Source organism: Podarcis erhardii, assembly GCF_964252035.2.
Source record: "Podarcis erhardii genome assembly, chromosome: 3".
Classification (NCBI taxonomy): domain Eukaryota; kingdom Metazoa; phylum Chordata; class Lepidosauria; order Squamata; family Lacertidae; genus Podarcis; species Podarcis erhardii.
The window spans coordinates 81,150,026-81,175,769 of record NC_138507.1 but is presented as its reverse complement, the minus strand read 5'-3'; the positions used below and the strand labels follow the sequence as shown (position 1 = coordinate 81,175,769).

Here is a 25,744-nt window from a genome sequence, read left to right as displayed (position 1 = left end):
AGTAATAGCTTACATTTTTTAAAAAAATCATAGCATGACAAGCCAACAGGGTCAAGGAGATGAATAAGACTTCTGTTGTTTTGGTAATTACTTTTAAAAGTTCTGATTCTAATTCTGGGTTCATCACCAACCTATCACTATGGAAGCAGGACTATGTGCTATATAACAATGTGCTATGTAACAGCTAGCAAACGACATTTCTACCTTTTCCTTAGGTCAGCATGGGGCAGCAGTGTCCTGGTAGAGGGAATCTAGCTAAATATGAGTTGAGTGACATGGCCCCCTCAAGAAGATGTTGTTCTTACTTATCCTGATATTCACCTTCTACTTGAAAGCAGCCTTACCTGGTAAAAAGCTGGTTAGAAATTCCTTAGAAGTCAATGGTGCAGGGGAAAAAAAGGAATTTAACAAGATCTTCTATTCCTTTCTACACAGCTTTATTGGTATCCTATTTTCACCTGCAAAGGTAGCTTGTGGACATGGATTCAGAGTGAGCCATCACACTTCAGTCCAGGTGGAGTAACTTTCCAGTGCTTGGCCATGAGGTTCACAGTCATATTAAAAAGAAATGTGTATCCAAAAGAGACAAAAATGAATTATTACTGAAACGGACAGTGCGCAGTATATGAGAGCATCTGGTTCAGTCAACATTGATAAAATAACACAAAATGTGCATTGACAGGTGGTAAAAGAATGAAAAACCTGAGGGGAAAGAAATGCATTGCTCCACATTTGGAAGTGCATAATGAACAGTGAAGCTGTTGCCTCTTAGATCTATCCAGGCCTTGCCAGGCCAACACACAGACTGGGTGAACACAGCAAATCTTCAGCTAGTGTGAAGCGGTGAAGCTCCAATCGTGTCAAAAGAAATAACACTAGTTTTTAAAAAATCTTTATATTAATATCTATCTGTCTGTCCCACTTTTCTTTACAAAATAATTTTAATGTGACTTATGAAAACAAATCAGAATACCAAAAAAACCCCACAATAAAAGCAGTTTCAACCGGCGTCTGACAGAATCTTTTGACTGAAAAGCCACTAGCTCAGTGTCCTGTGCTGAGAGAGGATCTGTCGAAGTCAAACACTTCTAGCAGATTAGCTCATGTAGTGGAAGTCTACTTAGAGAGCCTCTAGGTTTTGGGTGGGCAACCTGTGGCCTGAGAGCCACATGCAGTCCTTAAGCTAATTGCAAGTGAGGGAAGCCTGCAGGGAGAGAGAAAATGGGGAAGGGGAAAACAAATCTTGCAGAGCAATGAAAAAAGGTGGAAAGCACATTGCAAGAAAGCTCTGGCAAGAAGGGAGGAAATCTGGTGAGGGGGGGAGCTGAAATGGAAGTGGAAGGCAAGAAGCCATTAGTTCAGACCTCTGTGTGTGTCAGAAAGAGGGAAGGAGAGAAAGAAAAGATAGTGGCAGAAGGAGAGCGAGACAGGGGGTGGGCCACCAATTATATGACCCCATCCGCTGCTGCTTTCAGCCGAGCCAACTGCCAGCATGTGGCCCCTGACAGATTTCCCCTCCCCCGAATGTGGCCCCCAACAGGAAATATGTTCCCTTCCCCTGCTCTAGATGCAATCATCTCATCTTCTGTTATATAGCAATAATAATAATAATAATAATAATAATAATAATAATAATAATAGTAATTTATTATTTATACCTTGCCCATCTGGCTAGGTTTCCCCAGTACTCTGGGTGGCTTCTAACAAATTAAAAACAGAATAAAACATTGAACATTGAAAACTTATCTAAACAGGGCTGCCTTCAGATGTCTTCTAAAAGCCAGATAGTTGTTTGTTTCCTTGATATCTGATGGGAGGGCGTTCCACAGGGCAGACGCCACTACCGAGAAGGCCCTCTGCCTGGTTCCCTGTAACTTCACTTCTCACAGTGAGGGAACCACCAGAAGGCCCTTGGTGGTGGAGACGCTCCTTCAGGTCTACTGGGCCGAGGCCATTTTGGGCTTTAAAGGTCAGCACCAACACTTTGAATTGTGTTCAGAAACATACTGGGAGCAACTGTTAACATGGTATATCTCCCCCCACCCCCTTGTAGAAATGTGTGTATCACTTCAGTTTAGTGGGCAGAGGTACATTGAATCTGCCTCTGTGTCAGAATCAACATGCATATGGAAAGCTAGACTGTCAGAAATTAGACTAGTCTTCTCCCTCACGTGCTATTTTCATTTTGCATGGAATTCTTTTCTCTGTGGGATAAGTTCCAAAAGGTAACCCTCCACCTGTAGCACAAAGTGGTACGCTGAGCTTGATTCTTCTGATTAAATAGGTGTTCCTCAAAGGACCAAAGTATGCCGTGTTCACAAAGTATCTCAGAGCATAATATGAGTTTGACCCACCCACCTTTTATATCTTGTGGACCACATATGAAATAAATGAGCTTTCTAAATAGTGGGGACTTACACTATGTTTAATGGAGCGGAGTCGCACGACTGTCAAAACTCTCTATTTGTACAGAAACTTTCTCACATTACAATAGCCACATGACTCAAAATAAAAAAATATGTGGACTGTATATCATCATATGAGAACCAGACCTGGATTGCTTTGAGACTAAACAGGTCCACTGTGATAGATTTTCAGCTGTGAACTTTGTTTAAACTATTGTCTGACAGGCTGAAGATCACTTACAATTCATGGAACTGAACTGTTGAGTAAATTCACAATAGTTCCTGGGAAGCCTGGAGAACTGATCTAGGGTGGTAATTATATTCCCATTTCTTCTGAACTTCGAATTATTGACATCAGATATGTCTGAAACGTAAAAGTTGCGTATTCCAAGAGCTTATGTATGTAATAGCCCTGAACTCAATTCAATCTCATATTTCTTTATATAATTGATGAGTAAAGCAAAGATTAAAAGAGAAGCTGCAACTTCCAAGAAGTTATTTTGATTCAATTCTCCATTTGCTGTCTATCTGCAACTAGCCTGAAGTCAGCTGAACTTACTCACCAGCTTTGGAATATTGAATATTTGACCAAAGTTTCATAAAGGTGTCGTGAGTAATTGCAATAATAATCATACAGTGAGGGGGGGAAGTATTTGATCCCCTGCTAAATTTGCCCATTTGCTCTCTGACGAAGAAATGACCAGTCCATAATTTCAATGGTAGGTTTATTGTAGCTGTGAGAGACAGAATAACAGCAGGAAAACCCCCAGAAACCCATAGTACATTATTAAAAACTGCTGAAAATCTTACAATCTGAATTAGCTTTCCCCATCCTTGGTATCCTCTAGAAGTTCTGAACCACAGCTTGCATTGGCCCTGGCCAGCTTGGCCTAGTAATAATAATAATTTATTATTTATACCCTGCCCATCTGGCTGGGTTTCTAGTAGTCAAGAATGCTAGGAGTTGTAGTCCAGCAGTATCTGGAGAGCACCAGGTTAGGAAAGACCAACTGAAATGATCAAGGCAAACATGAAAGGAGAGAAAGAAAATAAAAATAAAAAGGTAAGTGGCAGAAGAGCCTAGCAGTATTCAAGCAAACACTAACTGGAACAAATTTCTGAACTGCTCCTTAAATTCTGGAAAGGGTTGGAATTCTCAGGAGGGAGGGGGGTTCTAAAACCCAAGGGGCAACTCAAGAAGATGAGGGGGGGGGATCACTATTTTAAAATTACAAAGGGACACGAAGATTCGGAAGAAGAATGAAATGTAAACGTATGGTGGAAACAAATACCTCATTTCAGATTGGGCACTTTACTCCGTTCAACCCACCATTTCCAGGTATAAAATACTTTTGGAAAAATCTATGTGAAGCAGAACACTATTCTTCCAATTTACAGATGCAACAGACAGTGAGTTCCCCGAGGCCACACCATTAGTTGATAGCAAGGCTTATTTTGAAGAAAACAAATGAAAGTCCAATAGTGCTAAAACCTTATGCGATTTAAGAGGAAATGCATTGGCAAGGGGGATATTGCTTTTCATTAATTGGGCACTGATTATACTGCTTTAATGTGATACATTATGGTTTAGTTTTTCATAGTAATATATTCTGCATTTTCTGAGCAACCTTGAACCTTTTCATTGCTAGTGTAACTAAATCAGGGTTTGGAGGGTTTTTTTATATAAAAACAGAAACTGGAAAAATATCAGATTTTTTAATAGTTCTAATTAAACTTTGCAAGAAACTATGTTCTTGAGTCTGTAAAATACATCTGGCAACATAAAGTGTGTTCATGGGAGGACTTTGATAATATGGTGTCCTGTGTGAGGCTAAATTTCGGTGACCCCCACCTGACTGAAGGAAGGAAGCAGTGAGAAAGGCATTTCCTTGCCTGCCCCAGGCCACTTTTGCACTGCCCTAAATCCGCCTCTGGTGTGCTGTATTCAAACATTGGGTCAGTAGGGGCGCCATTTCAAATTTTTGCTCCATGGAATGGAGCTGGGAGGAGCACTAGTAATTAGTGGTTTAGCAGTTGTGGAACATGGTGAAATGTAGTTCTGGGAGGTTTTTCCCATGGAAGAACGATGGCATGACATGATATGGGGTAATGGACAGAACTTCCTTGTTCTGGCAAGTGAATGAGATGAGATGAGATGATAATGAGGCTGTCAGTTTTTTTCTTGATTAGCACCAAGGAGGTCAAGAAAATGAGGCAAATAATCAAGCAGTGTCTTGGATACCTTTCCCCACCTTTCTTTGATGGGATTCCACTCCACACAAGCAGTTTAAATGATGATATTACTCTGCCTGATTGTTTGCATTTCTAATTAAAAGTTAATTGTTTATTTTCAGATGACTAGAGTTGTTTTGTTAAAGGTCAATGTGTTTCACAAGTTGCGTTTACTTTTATAAACATCTTGTAACTGCCAACTGTTTCCAATAAATTGCATACCACGTGATGTACTGTTGCCCTTTGGGCGTGTATATGAGACTTAACACAGCTGTTTACATGCTTGGGCTTTCCTTGGAGGTGTGGCTCTGGGAGCCATCACAATAAGCACCTACACTTCAAAATCTGTAACCGCACCAATGCTAGTCAGTTTCATATCCCCCTCAGTGTTCACCTCAGCCACTGTGAAAATAGCCATAATTTCCCTCGCTGGTGCTGCCTGCAAATAGGGTAGCAAAATGGGTGAAGAATTATTTGCAACTGTATGCAAAATGGATGGTTGTTGCAAAGTTGTGTGAGTGGCAGAAGGCAGAAGAAGTTTATAGAGAAAATCCCAGGCTCAAAAAGTAAAAGGCTACATCTGCACCATACATTTAAAACACTATCATACCACTTTAACTGCCATGGCTTTCCCCCCAAAGAATTCTGGGAACTTTAGTTCAGAAACTCCTATTTCCTCTCACGGAACTACAATTCTCAAAGTTCTCTGAACACTCTTAACAAACTACGGTTCCCAGGATTCTTTTTTTGGTGGGGAGACAGGACTGTTAGTGGTAGAATAGTGCTTTAAATATATGGTTCAGATGTGGTTTAAGAAGCACAGCTTAAGCCCTGCGTCAAATGAGCAACTCAGAGTATATTCAAAGGCATTTCTGAAAGTGTACAGTGACCCCTATGAGTGAAGAGCAGGTTTTAAGACCAGAACAGCTTCGTTTATGAAGTCCACATCCATTTTTCTGAACAGCTTTATACTTATATAATGTTTAGCTGTGTTTGTAAGTAAAACGACCTGCTTCAGGCAGGTGTTAGGGCTGCCAATTATCTAAGAAAGGATGGGGGCAGAATTCATTTCTGCCTCTTCAATGTGTTGCTTCCAATGAAAGAATTCAACTGGGAATTTCCGGGAGAAATACCAAAATAGTCCCAGTATTGACTTAATGTCATTAGTGTGCAGTGTCGAGCTAAAAATTAATGTGGTTTGATTTTGAATATTTAATAGCTTGTGCTCTGAGGGTGAAGAGAAAGGTATAATGGGGTTTTGTGAAACAAACACATGCATATAAATATGGAACATTCCTTTTTCTTTTGTTTTCTGTAAATGAGCATTATATATTAGTGGATTGTCAGAAATGAAATCTCCAACCAAAGAAAGAGAAATTATATCACATTTCAGAGCTATGTATCTTTGGAAATATGCCATCACTTTGTACAAGCCACATCCAGCCTTCCAGTTTCATAGGCACTGAAAGGGAAAAGATAGTTGACATAGAGTAGATTGCAGCTAACATATTTTCTATGTATTTCACAGGCTTCCATGCATAAGCAGAATCATGTCCAGAAAGTATATTGGTCTTGTGTAGATGACCAAAATGTGGGTATAATCAGGGCATGAATAGGTAGTAGCCTACAAACGGTATGTACATAACTTTCATTTCTAGGAAACCAATCAGCATGTGGAGGTAGAAAATGGGAACAGTGGGTGTTCTTCATCATCTCACTTTTGATCTTCCCAGTATTTTGGCTGTGCACCCTGGCACACAGCTCCTGGTCCACAGTTGAGATGGCTTTTGAATAAAGCTCAATGTAGGAACTCACGAAAATTGATTGTGCAAGGCCGCAGGGATTGCAAGGATGTGTTTAAGAGGCAGTACATTCACTCTGGGTGCCAGAAAACAAATCCAAAGCTACGTAGACAGTGAAGTCTTGCGTCCAATACTCTCTAGCGTAGCAAAGAAAAAAGGTATGCCGTGATTAAGAGCAAACCATTTGATATGGCTTGTTTTCATTCTATCTAACCAGTACATCTTTTAACACTCCACCATCATCATCAACAACAAAAATATTTTTGTGAAATAATTTCTCTTATCTAAGGGGCTTTTGAGTTATGGCTTAAAAGATGTCATCTAGCCCCGTAGATTTTCCTCAGTGTGCTGCTTTTTCTCCACATTCTGCCTCCATATTCAATTTCTATTAATATTTAATGTTAGTGGCCAGTAATGGCAGCAGTCTTCAGGGCAGCATCAAACAGGGCAGCTGTTTTGCTGTATAATTTCCCCATCATGTTATTGTGAACAGGAAAACAATGATGATAACACTAAGATATTCAGCTTGTTCCTTAAAGTTGATGCATTTCCAGATGGTAAAAGGACAAGACTTTATGGAGTGGTGGATTCTATTCCCATATCTAATGCATTAAATTAGTGGTTGTGGTTTAATTGTACGATATATATAGTATGGTACATTTTGCCTTGTTGGTAAAGCCAAATCTCAGTCTTTCACAGTCCATGATAAATTCCTGTTTTCAAATGGCATAGGTGTGCTCTCTGTAATCAGAGCAATCTCTTTGGGCTGCTTCGAAAGAGGGTTTTGTTGTTGCCATTTATACTGAGGTACAATAGCCAAGTACAGAATACATAATCTTTGCCCATATGGTAAATGTGTGCTGTTTATGATCTTGGGCAGCTTCTGCTGGTTTTAAACAGAGTTTTAATATTGTTCTGAAGATTTTAGTCTATTTTAATTGGCCTTTGTGCTTTTCTCAATGTTTTGGCTACTTGTTAAAGTGTAAAAATTAGAGGGTGGTATCCAACTAAATCATGACTTAGCTGGATATCAATCACCCTTACATTTTAAACACAAATAAATGTATTTTAAAGTGGCAAAGATGTGTGTGCTGTTTTTCTATGTGCATAAAAATATAAGGCTGTCGTCCTGCAGCTCACATTGGAGGGTAGTAGTGCTGCATCACAGGTCCGGATTTGCATGAAGTGAGGGTGGGAGAGGGAAGCAAAACAGAACGATCACAAACATTCACCCTCATCCTTAAAATACGATTTAGGCCAAACTTAACATTCTGTAGCTCCTGTCTGCTTTACCTCAACAATTAGTTCAAAAGCTCTTCTGCCAGCTTTTTATCTCCATTCTAGTTTAGTTGGAGCACATTTCTTTTGTGCAAGCTGGACTTGTCCCCAAACTTTCCCAGTGCCTACTAAAACTAAACTCACACTCCCAAGACCACTGTCTCATTCATACATTTAGACTCTTCGGCTCTGCCTATCTGTCTGGTGCTGTTCATGGAACGGATAGCATTTCAAAGAAAGGTATCTTGAAGACCTGATTTTCAACCTTCTACATCACAGCCTAAGTTTACTTCCAGGACCACATGACTACATTTCCCCACTTCACTGTTATCAATATGCACCACCATCCCTGACTCTTTCCTAACCCTATTTATCAGGCTATAGACAACACATGGCATCCACAACCTTCACACCAGGTGGACAAGTCACCAACCATATGGTCTGCATCCCCATCACAAACCCAATGTCTATCCCACTCACTGCCCAGTGTATCCTCAGTGGAAGTGTGAATCTGACCTTATTTCTATTATTTATCTCTGTAGATACTAAATAGAACATTTGTAAACAATAAACCTGGGGTATGGTGTGAGCATATGATAGATGCGTGGCTGCATTTTCTTCACAAAACTGAAAACAAATGTGCCTGTTTATCTCTCTTCGTTTCACCTTGTTTGAAGACAACAACATTTCTAGAAACTGGCCAGAGGGACTATCCACTATAAGCAGTTTTTTATAATTATCTAAGGGCATGGAACGGGGGGGGACGGGACCTTATTTAATAAGAAGCTGTATTTGATGTCATCAGAGATGAAATGCCTTGAGTCATAGTGAACATTAGGCTTATGAGTTGTCGTCCCCGATCGCTCAGTACTGAGGTGCTGCTGTGGATGTGACTGTACAGTACTTGGCATTCCCACATTTATTACTCTTAAATGAACATGTTATTGCTCTTAGGTAATGCAGCATCATTCATTACCATGGCATCAGTGCAAATCATTCTGATTCATTTGAGAATATAGCAAATTAGCACAGACTAGCAGTCTAACCACAGACACTTACAGATTAATGGATGGAAGAAGAACTAGAAAAAAGTTAGTGCCTTTAATGACTTGCAAAGTGTTGATGTTTAATGGAGAAAAAATGTGAAAAAACCTTTGTGAGATACAGATCACAACAGCATAATATCCCTTTTCTCATTTGTTCAGCTTTCTCAACAACCAGATGAATCTTTTGGTAAGTCCAGTCCAAAGACTGGTTCTGGTAAACAGAAAAATCTGATTAATGCAGAAGGATTGGGTGGACTATGATAATCAAGTATATGGGCCACAAGCCAGTGAACTGGATGGTTAGAACTCCATGCCCAGCAGGGGTTTCTATCACAGCCACCCTCAACAACGGCCACCCTCAACAACGGTCACATGTGGATTGCCCTTTTGAAATTTAAGAGACTGTCATGATGCTGAATGACAGCCTGATCAAGAAAGAAAGAAAGAAAGAAAGAAAGAAAGAAAGAAAGAAAGAAAGAAAGAAAGAAAGAAAATATAAGATAAAAACACTGTACAAAGTGTTGTCTTAGACACATGTAAAATACCTTCTTATTTACTTCAAGGGCATGATAAATATTAGGCCCATGAGTTGGCTATTGTATGTAATCTACTTCTTCAGTTCTTGAATCTGTCAGAACTGCCAAATTAGTGTTTACATCAAGCAAAAACAGTAAGAATATCTGTGTGAACAAAAGATTGTAAGACAAATCTGAATTTCTACTCCATTCATTCATCTTTCAGCTTAAGTCCTTGAGCTTCCTGTTATCTGAACTTGGCTCACCATCGAATCATAGAATTGTAGTGTTGGAAGGCAACCCCGAGGGTTATCTAATATAACCCCCTGCAGTGCAGGAATCTTAACTAAATCAAATATGACAGATGGCCATCCAACCTCTGTTTAAAAGCCTCCAATGAAGGAGAGTTCACCACTTCTCATGGAGGACCGTCCCACTGTCTCTTCCTGTCATAAAGTTCTTCCTGATGTTTAGTCAAAATCTCCTTTCTTGTAACTGGTTTGGGTTCTAACCTCCGGAGCAGGGGAATATAAGCTTGCTCCATTTCCCATGTGACAGCACTTTAGATATTTTAAGATGGCTATCATATCTCCTCTCAGTCTCCTCTTTACCAGGCTAAACATACCCAATTCCCTCAGCTGTTCCTCATAAGGCTTGGTTTCCAGACACTTTATCATCCTGGTCGCTCTCCAACACAACCAACACTTGTCTCATTTCTTTGTGTTTTTCTTTCAAGGGAAGGACATTATCTAAGTAGCAGGGCACATGTTCTGTGTGCAAAAGGTCACAGGTCCAGTCCCTGGCATTTCCAGGTGGGGCAGAGGAAGACTGTTGTTTTTTTAAAAATAATATTTATTAAAGTTTTGAAAGTTACAGGAAAAAAAGAAAAAGAATTAAACATAACAAAACCATACAATACAATACAAAGACAAAAATACTACATATACATAACAAAAATAAAACAAAAACAATTTAAAAAAACACATCCAATACTTTCAATGTTATTAACTTTCTTTTACTTGTTTCAGCGACCTCCTCACACCTCCCTTTTTTTTGTATTCCACTTCAATTAATTGCTTCAGCAAATCCTTTCCATCTTCCTCAATTTTCTGTCCTATCATTTAACTTGACAAATTCTAACATTATTTTTTCCTTTAATCCATTTACAATCTATTGTACTTAATTCTTTATAACATTTCTGCTAAAGCCATGTAACTTCATTCCAACATCTTTCTAACATTCCTTAATTTTACAATATTTCTGTAGATAATCTTTAAATTTCTTCCAATCTTCTTCCACCATCTCTTCTCCCTGGTCTCGGATTCTGCCGGTCATTTCCGCCAATTCCATATAGTCCAACTTCAACTGCCACTCTTCCTGGGTGGGTAAATCTTGAGTCTTCCAATACTTTGCGATGAGTATTCTTGCTGCTGTTGTTGCATACATAAAAAATGTTCTATCCTTCTTTGGCACCAATTGGCCGACCATGCCCAGGAGAAAGGCCTCTGGTTTCTTCAGGAAGGTATATTTAAATACCTTTTTCATTTCATTATAAATCATCTCCCAGAATGTCTTAATCCTTGGGCATGTCCACCAAAGGTGAAAGAATGTACCTTCAGTCTCATTACATTTCCAACATTTGTTTTCGGGCAAATGATAAATTTTTGCAAGCTTGACAGGTGTCATGTACCACCTGTAAATTATTTTCATTAAATTCTCTCTTAGGGCATTACATGTCGTAAATTTCATACCTGTGGTCCACAACTGTTCCCAGTCAGCCATCATAATGTTATGTCCAACATCTTGTGCCCATTTAATCATAGCAGATTTCACCGTTTCATCCTGAGTGTTCCATTTCAACAGCAAGTTATACATTCTTGACAAGTTCTTAGTTTATGGAGTGGTGGATTAGTTTATGGAATGGTGGATTTTTTTCCTTACGGGGTCTTCGCTTAGAGATCACATTCATCCGGTGCTATACCAGCTGCACTGGCTCCCGGTGGAGTACAGGATCAGGTTTAAGGTGCTGGTTTTAACCTTCAAAGCCCTATACGGCCTAGGGCCCTCGTACCTACGGGACCGCCTCTCCTGGTATGCCCCACAGAGGAACTTACGATCTTCAAATAAAAACATCTTGAAGGTCCCAAGCCACAGAGAGGTTAGGCTGGCCTCAACTAGAGCCAGGGCTTTTTCGGCTGCGGCTCCAACCTGGTGGAACGCTCTCTCACAAGAGACAAGGGCCCTGCAGGACTTGACATCTTTCCGCAGGGCCTGCAAGACAGAGCTGTTCCACCTGGCCTTTGGTCAGGGCGCAGCCTGACTCCCTCCTCTGGCAATCTTTACAAAACTTTAGTTTATGGTTGCCATCAATTTTGATTTTAATTCATTTTAATCCATTTTTATAATGTTTTATAATGTTGTACTGTTTTAGTGTTGTTAGCCGCCCTGAGCCCGGCTTCGGCTGGGGAGGGCGGGATATAAATAAAATTTATTATTATTATTATTATTAAAAAAAAGGGGGGGGGCAGAGGAAGACTGGAACCCTAGAGAACCACTGCCAGTCAATGTAGACTGAGCTGAATGATCTGATTCAGTATAAGGCAGTTTTCTTTGTCTTTCCCTCCTTGTGCTTACATTTAATTCTAGCTTTTGCATACAGCACCCATGTGTATGAACTTACAACTATTAAAATGTTTTGAACACTCCCAGAGGCACAAAGCAAACTTGTACATTGTGCCCGGTCCTCCTCTGTAGCAAATACTACAGCATCAGACCTCCTTCACATCTGTTCCATCTTATGCTGCCATGCCTCTCCCACTTTTCCTGGCTGCTGTTGCCATCATGCTGTAGTTGCTATAGATATTAATATTAATGTTTTGCTCCTGTGTATTCTTTCACAAAACATGTATAGTGTTAGAGGCGTAACTTAGCTTTCATTTCTGAAGTGAGACAATTTGTTTCTGAAACAGGTGATCTCTAGTGGTATCTATAATAGAAGCATACACAGTAATATTAGGATGAAAATGACTTTACAATTTTTACAAAAACCTTGTGGGATATAGGATGGTGATTATTCCCCTTTTGCAGATAGAAACTTAATCCAAAGGATAATGACTTATCCAACAGGCAGTGCTTAGTATGCCTATAGAATCACAGAAGTGTAGAGTTGGAAGAAATCATCTAGTCCAAGCCTTTGCAATGCAGGAATATGCAGCTGTTCCATATGGGGATCAAACCTGCAACCTGGGCCTTATCAGCACCATGCTCCAACCAACTGAGCTAAGACTTCTTTTGAGCTGTTTGTGGACTGATTTCTCTTCCAAGTACTTGCTATTTTAACATGGAGTTTTTATAATGGGGTAATTTCTGTCTTTAGAACATGAATCGTCTCATAATACAGAAATAGTGGTGATAGTATATTCAGATATTTTTTTTTTAAGTACTTCCCTTAGGCAGAAGAAATATCTTTAGAATGTATGTATAAGCTAACCCAAGGCTTCTACATCCTTTCTTCATTTTCTCCACTATATTTCTCTGTTTTGTAGTTCCTCCCCTTCTGCAGATTCCATGAAATAGTGGGGGGTGGGGGGATCTTTTACATTTTATTTTATTTTTTATTAAAATGAAATCAGCCAACTTCTGTTTGTTGGCACCCCTGGATTGCTCTTGCTTAGATAAATTGGAAGCGGGGAAGGCTCCTAGTGGGTACAAAGAAGACTCCTGCAGATGGAGGCTGCGTCTCATCCTGAGAAGGCTGGGGCTGACTACAAAAATAGCAAAGGCTTAAAAAGCAGTGCCATCATTAGTGTGTGTGTGTTGTATGGAGATATCAAGATCAAGAACTCTGCAAAGGGAAATGCCTTTCTTGCTAATTAGTGGAGTTCCCCTCCCTTTTATCCGCAGTGGGTGTTAATCACTAATAGCCTTTCTATAGCTGCATCTCTCATCAGGTGGCTCCCCCGCACTCTACTCCAAAGCTTTATGGATTCAGAGAGGAGAACAGTTGCATAGAAACTCTGAGAACTTAATATTTATGACAACAACATTTAAGAACATCTACATTTTCTCAGTTACCTGCATGTATCTGAGACATTACAATACCAGTTGGAGTTACAGAGTTCACATCTCAATTCGGTCAGTCAAAGGGTTACTCAACTTCAACGGTTTGCTTGCATCTATAGTTCGTATGGCCCTGCTTACTGTTCATGTATTCCAGATCTGTAAATATGCTGTCGATGGACCCCTGCCTTGTTCTTTCTTGTTTGTGCACATAATGGAGTTATACCAGAAGGTGTCTTGAAACTAGTCGAAAAAGGCTTTATCTTCATAAGCTCTTTTTGTGTGTGTGTTATTTGTATATTACTCACTTCCTTGACTTGATAGAAAAGGGCCACTCCTTTTTTCCTGGACGGACGCAGGGGTACATGTACCCTTAAACATTTTGTGAATCTTTGTACTTTTGTCCATTTACTGTGTTTATTTTCCCCGATTTGATCTATAAAATGATGATTTTCTTGAGTCAAAATAAGAGTACCCCTAAACATTTTTTGAGGGGGAAAAGCACTGCATACCTTTATCTGTTTTTGCTCCCAGCAAACCTCTAAACTCCAAGGACCTCAGAGCTCATCCTGCCTTAAGACCTTCAGAGGAGGTTCTTTTCCACATAACCATTCCTGGGGAAGTGTGTTGAGATGAGAAAGGGCCTCTCTCTGTAGTGATGCCCCATTGGTATAATACCCTCCCCTGAGAAAGCCATTTCCCTTCCCCAGGCAAATGGAGTTGCGGGCTGGACATGACCCCGCCCTGTGTTCTAGCCCGCGCGTCATAGGGAGTCCCTTCCGCGTCACGCCCTAGGTGGAACAATCCAGTTGGCCAGGGGGCGTGGCATGCTCTATGTGAGCAGTCTGCCAGCGGGAACTCGCCTCTTTTTCTGGTTCCCACTCACGCAGTTCTCCCACCATCCCTTCCTAAGATTAAGCTCTTAATCCTTTGACCTTGCTACGGACCTCGGTTGGTCGCCTGTTGAAGGGGCCTGGGAGGAATATTTTCTGCTTGGAAAATTGGCACCTCCTATTTCAAGGGTATTCCGTTAAAGGAATCTAGGGGGTGTGGCCCCATCTGAAGCCCTGGTGGGGGCTAGGGCCATGGCACAACCTCTGTTGGTGACCCTGGGGGAGTTCCTAGTTGATGTGCATCAACAGGGCTCCCCCTACTGGTGGTTAACCCTTCTGAGACTTCCTGCAGGCGGGCAGGAGTTAGATAAGCCAATATCACTCACATCCTGTAACCAATAAAGATGTGGCCTTTTTTAGCCCATTAACCTAAAATAAAGTCAAGTGTCTTTATTCCAGCGAAGGGGAAGGGTTTGGGGCCTTGCCACGCAAGCACACTTGTTATCCTTTAAGCATTGAGGGAAAGACTTACAACTGTTTGCTCAGGCATTTTCACTTTTTTTTTTTTTTTTGTAAGAACTAATTTGTGATAGTTAGTCTGCTTTGCTGTTTTAACTGTTTCTTTGTTTGGATTGGTTTTTATGTAATTCTGTGCAGTTTTTAATTTGTATCCCACTCTGGGATCTACTGAGATGAAGGGTGGTCCATAAATGCTTGTAATAACTAAATGAAGGATTCCCTAGAATCACAACAGCCTGTGGGACAACAACCTGGCCCAGTCCTCAAGGCAGCATGTGCATGTAATGAAAGCCCAACAGCTGCTTTGACAATGGAAATGCAACTCTGGAAGGGATGTGTGATGTGGAGCAGAGTAGACATCAAGGGAAGGGGATTTTGATTAACCCTTCCACTGCCTGTTGCTTCTCCACTCTCTTTCGCCACATGTACAGAAAATCTCTTCTCCATATTTCTTCCTCCCAAAGCAGCAGTCTTAGGCATCAAACACATGGCGATGAGCAATAGGCCAGGGCATATTTGCCTCGCTGCTTTAACCAGCCTTGTAACTCTTGGCATGAATCATTCTGAATGCTGAAACCACATAGATCTATAGGACTCTATTGTAAGACACTTAGGAAAAGTATTTCGGAGAAATGGGGTGATTTTTCTCCCAGCTGGAAAGAGTTGTTAATTTTTTATGTACTGAAAAACAAGGTCAATATTTTTGTAACACTTTAATTGCTTTTATAAAAGAAATGGACTAAACATAGCTCACAAGTGTTGTCTCGAATTATGTTTCCAATAGCAGCAGGAGAAACATAATTAAGATGCATGACTTTTGTAAATGGTTGGGAAGTATGAATGGGTTAAATAACAGACTAATTAATGTGGGGTGTTTTGTGGGGGAGGGTTAAGGCATTTTATTACTGTTTGTATATTCATTTAAATCAGTTTTCCTGTCAAGACATGTGAAATTACTCTGTAGGCAGATTTGGTGATTCAGTTTTGATTAATGTAACACTGCAAACGTCCATAGGATGAAACTGTGTGTGTCTGTGTGTTTTCTTGCGGACTAGAAAATGGGGTCTCAGCATATATCTAAACTTGTATTTTGGCAGCCTTTTAAAGGACACTGGCATTTCAGCACCTAATTGGCTTCATTATTTTTTGTGTCCCAGATTTAAATGCTGTAATATGAAAGGGTACCTCTGTGCTGGACTTGAATATCCCTCTCTAATTACCCAGCAGTTGCTGCCTTGTATTTTCAACATTTCTTTCACTCGGATATGAAGTTTCTCAATGGCTCTAGTAATACTAATCATGGATTATAACCTTGTTTTTACAGGTGACCTGCAACTGTTTCAGCATTAGCAATGGAGAGATGCAGAATGTTGGTGTTGGCCTTTATCCCAGGTACTGTGGGCATTCCTTAACTCATAAGCAAAACCTCCAGGATTCTAGTTCTATTGCACAGAGATGCACTCAGTCCCAGGCTTGGGGGGGGGGGAGAAACAGGTACTGTAATGAATCAAGAAATTTTAGAAATGAAAACAATTCACAGGAAAATTCCACAGCTGCAGTTCCTTCCCCCCTGCCTTGGATAATTCAGCCTCATGGCACTGGAGCCTGTTGAATTCCCAGCATTCACAGTTGGGAAGGGAGCATCAGAAAGAAGGTTATATCCAATGTTAATAATACTCAGAGTAGACCTATTGGAATTAGTAGACAGAACTAACCCAAGTCTATTAATTTCCGTGGGTCTACTGTATGTAAAACTTGGTTGAACACAACCCATAATATTGTATATTTGAAGAAGACCCTTTCTACCACTAGAGGGAACTGAAATTAATGAGCACGCAACTTGCAGTACATTGGAGCAAACACCTCTTTGGCATTGGGTGATGGTAGGAAGGGGCATAAATGCCATCAGTGACCATTGGCCACAAGTGATGATGATGATTTTAATTCATTGCATGCCCTTTACCGTGTTCTCCCAGAATGGGTTATAGCCATTTAAAACAGTTCAAAACAACTTACAATCTCAAAAATAGGGTGAGTCCTACAATATACACCCCAAGTGTCAAAAGCCAGGGAAAGGTGGCGACAACACCAAACTTTGTAAGTATCTGTCTTGGAATTAAAACTTGCCTTGCTTTTAGTATTTGGCTGCGTAGATTCCATGTCTCCCAGCAGAGTGTGTAAACCAAGTACCCCACTTCCTTCTTGGTGTCTTCAGCACTGCAGCAGCAGCAGCGCAGGCACAAGAGAACCTGGGAAATGTAACTTTCCAATGTACCTGAGTTCTTGATGTGGATGTCAGGTGCCATGGAAACTACATTTGCCTCCCTTTGCACTGGGCCTAAAATACTGCTGACAAGCATTCAAGACACCAGGGAGGGAATGAGGAGTGGAGGCTTCTCTAGTCAAACTTCATATTTGCTCCTGGACACCTTTTCCTTTAAACCGATGTTGTTTTCCTTCCTTAGCATGTCTTTGCTGAACAACAGTTGTGATCCCAACTGCGTGATTGTCTTTGAGGGTCCCCGGCTCCACCTCCGCTCCATCCGGGACATTGAGATGGGTGAAGAGGTAATTAGCTTGTTCTCTCTTCCGTCACAGACACCTGCAGCGGTTGCATCTCCTTAAATAACTTCCAGACTGCAGGGCCACCAGCTTTAACACTTTGATGATATATTGATGCTTCTTCCTATCTCGTAGCTATCAGGAAGAAGATGATAAAGAGAATCTTCTCTTCACACTGTCTGGGTCTCATAATCATTACCTCTCATAAATCACTGGCAGTCTTGATGAATTCTTCTCCCTCCATTCCTCCTCTAGGCACTTCATTTTGTTTGTATTTGAGTGCCTTTACCCTGATAAAAAACACTTACGATACTTCTGGGTGGAATGCTGCATTCACTAAATCATTGCAACAATAAGCATTTGTCAGATTGAAACCATGCTGAAGCAGTAAACCTTTCATTGGCAAGAAAAGTAACAAGGCAGGGGTCGTTTCCTTGTTGGTTTTATTAAAAATGACTTGGAGAAATGCCCTTCCCAAATGATTTGTGTTTCTTATCAGAGAACTATTTCACACCATTTTCTTTTTCAAATATGGGCATATCCTATGCATGCCCTCAGAAGATTGCTACTTGCAAAATAAAATCTGGTTGAAATAAATAAATAAATTTTAAAAATTGTCCAGTAGCACCTTAGAGACCAACCAAGTTTGTTCTGGGCATAAGCTTTAGTGTGCATGCGTATCTGAACCAATTTACCTGAATATAATATGGTGTTGAGTTCACAGACTTCATCTCTTGGGCTTGCTGTCTAATGCTGGATCTCAGCAAAGTTTATGGGTAGCTCCTTTTATCTGAGTCACAGTTTTAGTTGTTTATTCCAACAAAAGTCCAACTCCACTGTTGGTTGTTGTTGTACATTAAAACATCTCACTCAGTAGTAGTGATACAAGAATAAATAGCATTGGTGTTAAGGTTGCAGTAAAAATACTCAAAACATATGAGCTTGGCGCCAGACTAAATTAGCTGCACATAGCTCCCACTAAAATCAGTGGGACACTACTTAGTCAGGATTAACCTTTCACATTAATTCCAGTGGGGCCCAAATTAGCACAGATTGAACACAGGATTTTTAAGCATAGGATAGAACTATTACTCTTTAAAATTATGAAATGTCACAGCTAGGTTCAGTGGGGCCTTAAGTATGGAATGGGAAGAGAGAGTCCTTTCCAAAAGGGAGTCAGCTAAATTCCCTGCATTCTGAAGGACAATCACACATTATACAAATTACACATACAAATTAGACATATAGTCCCAAGGCACATGCAGATTGTCCATGAAACCAAACTTCTCAATGACACTCTGCCTTTCTGTCCTTATCTATAAACTTGCTAAGAGTCTCTAAATCCAGTCTTTGGAAGATGCCATTGACTTTAATGACTAGGCAAAATTACCCAAATCTGGTCACAACCAGATTGACCTTTTTCTGAGTTATTTTCTCCTGTGGTTCCATCCAATGCAGCCCTCTTAGTCTGCAATCCTTTATCCGCTTACCTGAGAATAAGTCCCACTGAACTCTTGAGTAGACATGCCTACAATCACACAGTTAGTTAAAGGGAATCTCCTGGAAGTCATAGCAGTACAGTACTGCTAAAGGCAGAATCAGCAAGGATAAGAAGACAAGCTTAACATTCTTGTTCTGTGATGAAGCAATAGGACCCCTTTCTGGCCCATATATAACTGGGTTTAATATAAGGAAGACTGAAACCACTATAGAACAGCTGTAGTTATTTGACAGTCTGTCTGCTTCTAATTACAAGGCTCCTTGAGTCTCAAATCTGATCCTAGTCACTCAGAAGCAATTATAACACCTCAACCTTGTTAGAGTGGGAGCTCCAGTTTTCATTTTTCTGCCATGTCCGGCTCCAAATGTTTTAACTCTTTCTGTGTTTGGAAAGAGAGAGAAAAAGGAAAAATACAAAGTTGGGAACAAAAAGCAGAAAGCCCTAATGGCCTGCCTGCAGACCATTGTGACTCATTCATGAATAAATTCAACTTCTTGCTACATTTAAAAGAAATCAAATATTTAGTTGGCTCCTGTTCTAAAAATTCCGTAACTCTGAGTTAAGCAATCTCAATGTTTCACTTACATTTGAATTGCCATTCAGCCTTGGCTCTGCTCGAACCAATTCTGCTGCTCCCTTGGGGTGGCTATCTAATTCTATGCACTCTATAAATCTTCATGTTCAGCATATAGTATTCATATAATAACCAGAGCACCAGGCGCAGGTATTTCAAACCTATCTGCACTGAATTAAAGCCTATTAGCCAATGCTTGTCACATTTCATATCTTTAAATGAATACTCTTCTTCAGTTATCAGAACAGACAGTCTTGCAGAGTAAGTTCACCATCCAACCACCTTTGATTAACCCTCCACTAACAAGAAAAAATGCTGGTTTTTTTTTTTTTTTTTAATAAAACCTGCAGCTGGGACTGGGAGAACAGTATTTTCTATGAATAGATATTCCCTTTTTGGTAACACAGTGAATAATATTTTACAAATTAATAATGTATTAAGGAACCCCAATATGTTTTATGGATGATACAGCTTCCTGAACACATTAATGTCCGCACCATCAAAAATATAATTGGATATCTCTTATGCTTTTGATCACTACCAAAAAATAACTTGTACAGTTTAGAATCCCACCAAAATAAACTTTGAGTAAGAATAAAAATGATGAATGAAGCACAGTGTGCCCTCTTCAAAGCAGTTAAGGAGTTGTTAAGCATCCTTGAATCTATGGCTGCAGAATCTATGGCTGCTATTCAGAAGACTTCTTTCTTTTCTTCTTCTTTGGCCATCACTTGTAGCTGAGTAAGAGTCACTTATGGATTCACTGTTAAGACCGTTTTCATGGAAGACAAATGGTCTTAATAGTGAGTCTATAAGTGATTGTGGAGTACAATTCTGGATCCACATGTCCTTCCATACTGGGAACATACAGTAGGTTTCTGGGCAGGAGTTGTTCATGATGAGGGTTTGCCAAACGTGCCTTCCTCTTAGCTCATATCTCCTTTTTGCCCTGAGTTTCTGCTTCTTCAAAGTCCACCACACCTTTGGTAAAGGCTGTTTTCCAGTTGGAGCGCTCGCAAGCCAGTGTTTCCCAGTTATCAGTGCTTATAGTACATTTTTTAAGATTTGCCTTGGGAGCATCTTTAAACCTCTTTTGTTGGTCACTGGTATTTCGCTTTCCATTCTTAAGTTGGGAATAGAGTAGTTGCTTTGGAAGATGATAACCAGGCACCCAGACAACATGACCTGTTCAACGAAGTTGATGTTGGAAGAATCATTGCTTTGACACTGGTGATCTTTGCTTCTTCTAGTACACTGGCATTAGTTCGCCTATTTTCCCAAGTGATGTGTTAAATTTTTCAGACACGGTTGATGGAATCTTTCTAGGAGTTGGAGATGGCGTTTATAAGTGGTCCATGTTTCACAAGCGTACAGTAAAGTTGGTAGTACAATAGCTTTATAAACGAGCATTTTGTGAATGTAATGATAAACTAGGTTATCATTTGAATAAGCCCCAGGCTCATACGCTCCCCCTCTCAGAAATTTTTGCTTCTCTTGTTAATTAACCCCAGTTTTGCATTACAGTGGACCCTCTGGATACGAATGTAATTCATTCCAGGGATCCATACATACCCTGAAAAATTCGCAAGTAGAGGTGCCGCTTCTGCACACACATGCGGCGTGATAGAGCGCTTCTGCGCATGCGTGTGTGGCGAAACCAGGTGAAATACACTTCCAGGTTTGCCTCGTTTGCAACCCGAAAGTTACATTACCCAAAGGTCACGTAACCCGAGAGTCCACTGTATATCCAAACTCAGACAACTTGTGGTTAGTCTTTTAAAAAAGGTAAAGGACCCCTGACAGTTAAGTCCAGTCACAGATGACTCTGGGGATGCAGTACTCATCTGGCTTTACAGGCTGAGGGAGCTAGTGTTTGTCCGCAGACAGTTTTTCCTCTGGCGAAACCAGAAATGCCGTTTACCTTCCCGCCGGAGCGGTACCTATTTATCTGCAGTGGTACCTCGGGTTACCGTTGTGGGGATTCGAACAGCTGACCTTCTGATCAGCAAGCCCAAGAGGCACAGTGGTTTAGACCCATGCCACCCGCGTCCCCTGTGGTTAGTCTTAGCTATGGCCTATTGAAAGAAACCAACATCAGGACTTAGTCTACCAAATTGGCTTGTTTCATTTTTTTTTTTTTATAAATATTTATTAAGGTTTTTAAATATAAAACATAATAAACAATCTTACTTCTTTCACAACAATTTCATCACTTCTTTGGGCTCCCTCACGTCTCCCGCTCCCATTTACATCGTTAAAAAAATTTTTCCAAACAAATTATCAACTTGTTTACAATCTCATGTCCACTCACACATATAATCTAGCGCTTCTTCCAAAAAGTTTTATATTTTCTTTAGTCTCACTTATCATCAAATTTAAATCTAGTTTAGTGGTGACCAGTTTTTTATAATCTAGCATCCTTCTTAACATTCAACCAAATTACAATGTTTTTGTAAATACATCTTGAATTTCTCCCAGTCTTCCTCCAACTTCTCTTCTCCCAGATCACGGATTCTGCCGGTCATCTCGGCCAGTTGCATATAGTCCATCAGCTGCATCTGCCACTCTTCCAGTGTGGGTAGATCTTGAGTTTTCCAGTTTTTTGCGATGAGAATCCTTGCTGCCGTTGTTGCATACATGAAAAATGTTCGATCCTTCTTTAACACCTTCTGGCCGACAATGCCCAGAAGAAAGGCCTCTGGTTTCTTTGTGAAGGTATACTTAAATACCTTTTTCAGCTCATTATATATCATTTCCCAGAAGACCTTCACCTTAGGGCATGTCCACCAGAGGTGAAAGAATGTTCCTTCATTTTCTTTACATTTCCAACATTTATTATCAGACGAATGGTATATTTTGGCAAGTTTAACTGGGGTCATGTACCATCTATATATCATTTTCATAACATTTTCCTTCAGAGCATTACATGCGGTGAAGTTCAGCCCAGTGGTCCACAACCTTTCCCAGTCCTCAAACATAATGTTATGCCCAATGTCCTGTGCCCATTTTATCATAGCCGATTTAACCATTTCGTCTTGTGTATTCCACTTTAGCAGCAAGTTATACATTCTAGATAATACCTTGGTCTTTGGTTCTAACAATTCTGTTTCTAACTTCGATTTCTCCACCTGGAACCCTAACTTTTTGTCATTTTTAAAAACTTCTTTAATCTGAGCATAATGTAACCAGTCTCGCACCTTATCCTTCATTTTCTCCAAACTGCAATTTCCAATTGTCTCCATCTTTTTCTAATATTTCCCAATATTTTGGCCATTTGGCCTCCATATTGGGTCTTTTTCGGGCCTTGGCTTCCAGAGGTGAAAGCCACCTTGGAGTTTTATTTTCCAATAAGTCTTTATATTTTGTCCAGACATTAAACACTGCTTTCCTGACAATATGGTTCTTAAAGGCCTTATTGATCTTAACTTTGTCATACCATAAATATGCATGCCAACCAAAAGCATTGTTAAAACCTTCCAGATCCAACACGTCAGTGTCTTCGAGAAGTAGCCAGTCTTTTAGCCAGCAAAAAGCTGCGGCTTCATAGTACAACTTTAAGTCTGGCAGGGCAAAGCCCCCTCTTTCTTTCGCATCTGTTAATATCTTAAACTTAATTCTGGGCTTTTTGCCCTGCCAGACAAATCTAGATATATCTTTCTGCCACTTCCGGAAGCACTCCGTTTTGTCCACAATCTGTAATGTTTGAAACAAAAACAGCATTTTTGGCAATACATTCATCTTAATAGCAGCAATTCGGCCTAACAAAGAAAGCTTCAATTTTGTCCAACTATCCAAGTCTCTCTTAATTTCAGACCAACATTTTTCATAGTTATCCTTGAATAGACTCAGGTTTTTTGCTGTTATGTTTACCCCTAGGTACTTTACCTTTTTAACCATAGTTAATTCTGTTTCTCTCTGAAACCGTTCTGACTCTGTGTCTGTCAAGTTTTTTCCCAACACTTTGGTTTTCTGTTTATTTAATTTAAATCCCGCCACCCGACCAAAGTCCTGTATCAATTGTAATACTCTTTTCGTACTAGATTCTGGCTCCTGCAGGGTCAAAACTAGGTCATCTGCAAAAGCTTTAAGTTTGTATTGTTTCGCTCCGACCTGAATCCCTTCCACCAACCGGTCCCCTCTAATCATATTCAAGAGCACCTCCAGAACCGAGATAAATAACAAAGGGGAAATCGGGCAGCCTTGTCGTGTTCCTTTTTCAATTTTGAACTCTTCTGTAACCACATTGTTAACTATCAGTTTGGCCTTTTGTTCTGAATATATTGCATCAATCCCATTCTCAAACCCCCGTCCCACTCCCATTTCTTTCAAATTTCCCTTCATGAATTTCCAAGAAATATTATCAAAGGCCTTCTCCGCATCTATAAAAATTAACACTGCTTTTGTATTTATGTCTGTTTGCAAAAGTTCCAAAATGTCAATAATGTTCCTAGTGTTAGCAAACATATGTCTACCTGGGAGAAAGCCTGCCTGGTCTTTATGAATTACTTCATTAAGAACTCTTTTAAGTCTACTTGCCAAAATGTCTGCAAATATTTTGTAATCCACATTCAGAAGGGAAATGGGACGATAGTTTTTGAGTTGTGTCTTTTCAGTTTCAGATTTTGGTATCGATGTGATAAAAGCTTCCTTCCACGATTCCGGCGCCTTCTTCCCTTCCATAATTTCATTGCAGACCTCCATCATTGGTTGGATCAAATAATCTTTTAATGTCTTGTAATACTTGGAGGTCAAGCCATCTGGCCCTGGAGATTTGCCCAGTTGCATGTTCTGAATAGCTTGTTCAATCTCTTGTTGTGTTATTTTGTTATTCAGGATTACTCTGTTTTTTTGTGACAACTTTGTTAGTCCATTTCTTTCCAAAAATTGTTTAATCTCAACCTCATCTTGCGGCCCTTGAGTGTATAATTTTTTGAAGTATCTCTGGAAGCACTTTCTAATTTCCATGGGGTTCTGAATGTTTCTTCCTTCAATTTCTAGGTTTGTAACTGTATTTAATTTCTGTCTCTTCTTCAACTGCCAAGCAAGCAGTTTCCCACATTTATTCGCCGATTCAAAAGTTTTTTGTTTCATTAATTTAATCTTCCATTCTATTTCTTGGTTTATCAATTTGGAATATTGTGCTTGGTATAGTTTAATTTCTCTCAGAATCGGCTGTGACTTCGGGTTTGATCTTAATTTCTTCTCCAATTCTTTAATTTTCTGCAAGATCTTATCTTTCCTTTCATTTTGTGTCCTTTTCTTTACGGCGTTCTGTTGTATCAAGAACCCCCTCATCACAGCTTTGCTTGCGTCCCAGATAGTTCTTTTTTCCACCGTAGTGTTCATATTTATTTCAAAATAATCCTTCAGTGTTTTTTGGGCCTTCTTAATAATCTCCTGGTCTCTAAACAAGCTATCATTCATCTTCCATCTAAAGGAGCCGGTTGGCAAGAGTGTCATATCCATCTTCAGCGCGTTATGGTCGGAGCAGGTCTTTGGGCAGATTTCCACTTTTCTAACCTTGGGTGCCAGACCTCTAGTTATCCATATTTGGTCGATTCTTGTCCAAGTCAGCTGGGCTTCAGAGAAGAATGTTCCCTCTCTTCCCAGGGGGTTCTTAATTCTCCAAATGTCAATCCAGTCCATATTGTCAGTCATTTCAAAAAAGGTCTTTGGTAGTCTGCCGTCTTTTGTAACATTTTGATTTTGTGACTTATCCATGTTAGTCGATACGACCCCATTCATATCTCCCATCATAATGATGTTGTTGTAGTCCAGATAGTCCAGCATAATCTCATGCAACTTCTTATAAAATTCCGATTTCCCGTCATTTGGTGCATAAATTCCTAATATCAGGATCTTTTCTCCTTGATGTTGTATCTCAATTGCTAATATTCTTCCATGTTCATCTTTAAATAAAAATTTAGGTGACAGGCTCTCTTTTGCATATATCACCACTCCTCGCTTCTTTACTCTGTCCGAAGATATAAATTCTTGGCCAAGTCTTTTGTTTATTAACACCTTTCTATGGAGCCTAGTCACATGTGTTTCTTGTAAGCAGATAATGTCCAGTTGTTCTTTTTTTAATATATGAAAAATTTTCCTCCTTTTTTCCGGGATGTTACAGCCATTAATATTCCAACTCAAAAGTTGCAGAGACATCCTGAATAAATCTGGTTATTTTTCAAGGGGTGGTACCTTGTTCAAAGGATCTTCAGGGTCCAAGGGTGCAGTTGCCTCTGGTGTTTCAGGCCCTGGAAGTTGGTCAATTCCTTTGTGAAGGTCCTCTCCGTATACGTTCAGAAATTTATCTCTATCTTCCAATGTTCTGATTTTGATCTTCTTCCCTCTAAAGGTAAAAGATAGTCCTTGAGGAAATTCCCACCTAAAGATGATTGAATTCTTCCTTAGTAATCTT

General features: G+C 40.0%; 1 protein-coding gene across 10 annotated transcripts in view; it reads left to right on the top strand.

Annotated features, from left to right (window-relative positions):
- Nucleotides 1–25,744, top strand: part of SMYD3 (SET and MYND domain containing 3) — a gene marked incomplete at its 5' end in the record, with an annotated part of 382,495 nt that overhangs the window by 280,140 nt on the left and 76,611 nt on the right. For all 10 annotated transcript variants that reach the window (XR_014155449.1, XR_014155450.1, XR_014155451.1 and 7 more), the window contains 2 exons: nt 16,014–16,081; nt 17,155–17,257. Coding sequence is in view for 6 of the 10 variants with exons in the window: in XM_081857690.1 (XP_081713816.1) it covers nt 16,014–16,081; nt 17,155–17,257 (171 nt within the window). The remainder of the gene's footprint in view (nt 1–16,013; nt 16,082–17,154; nt 17,258–25,744) is intronic.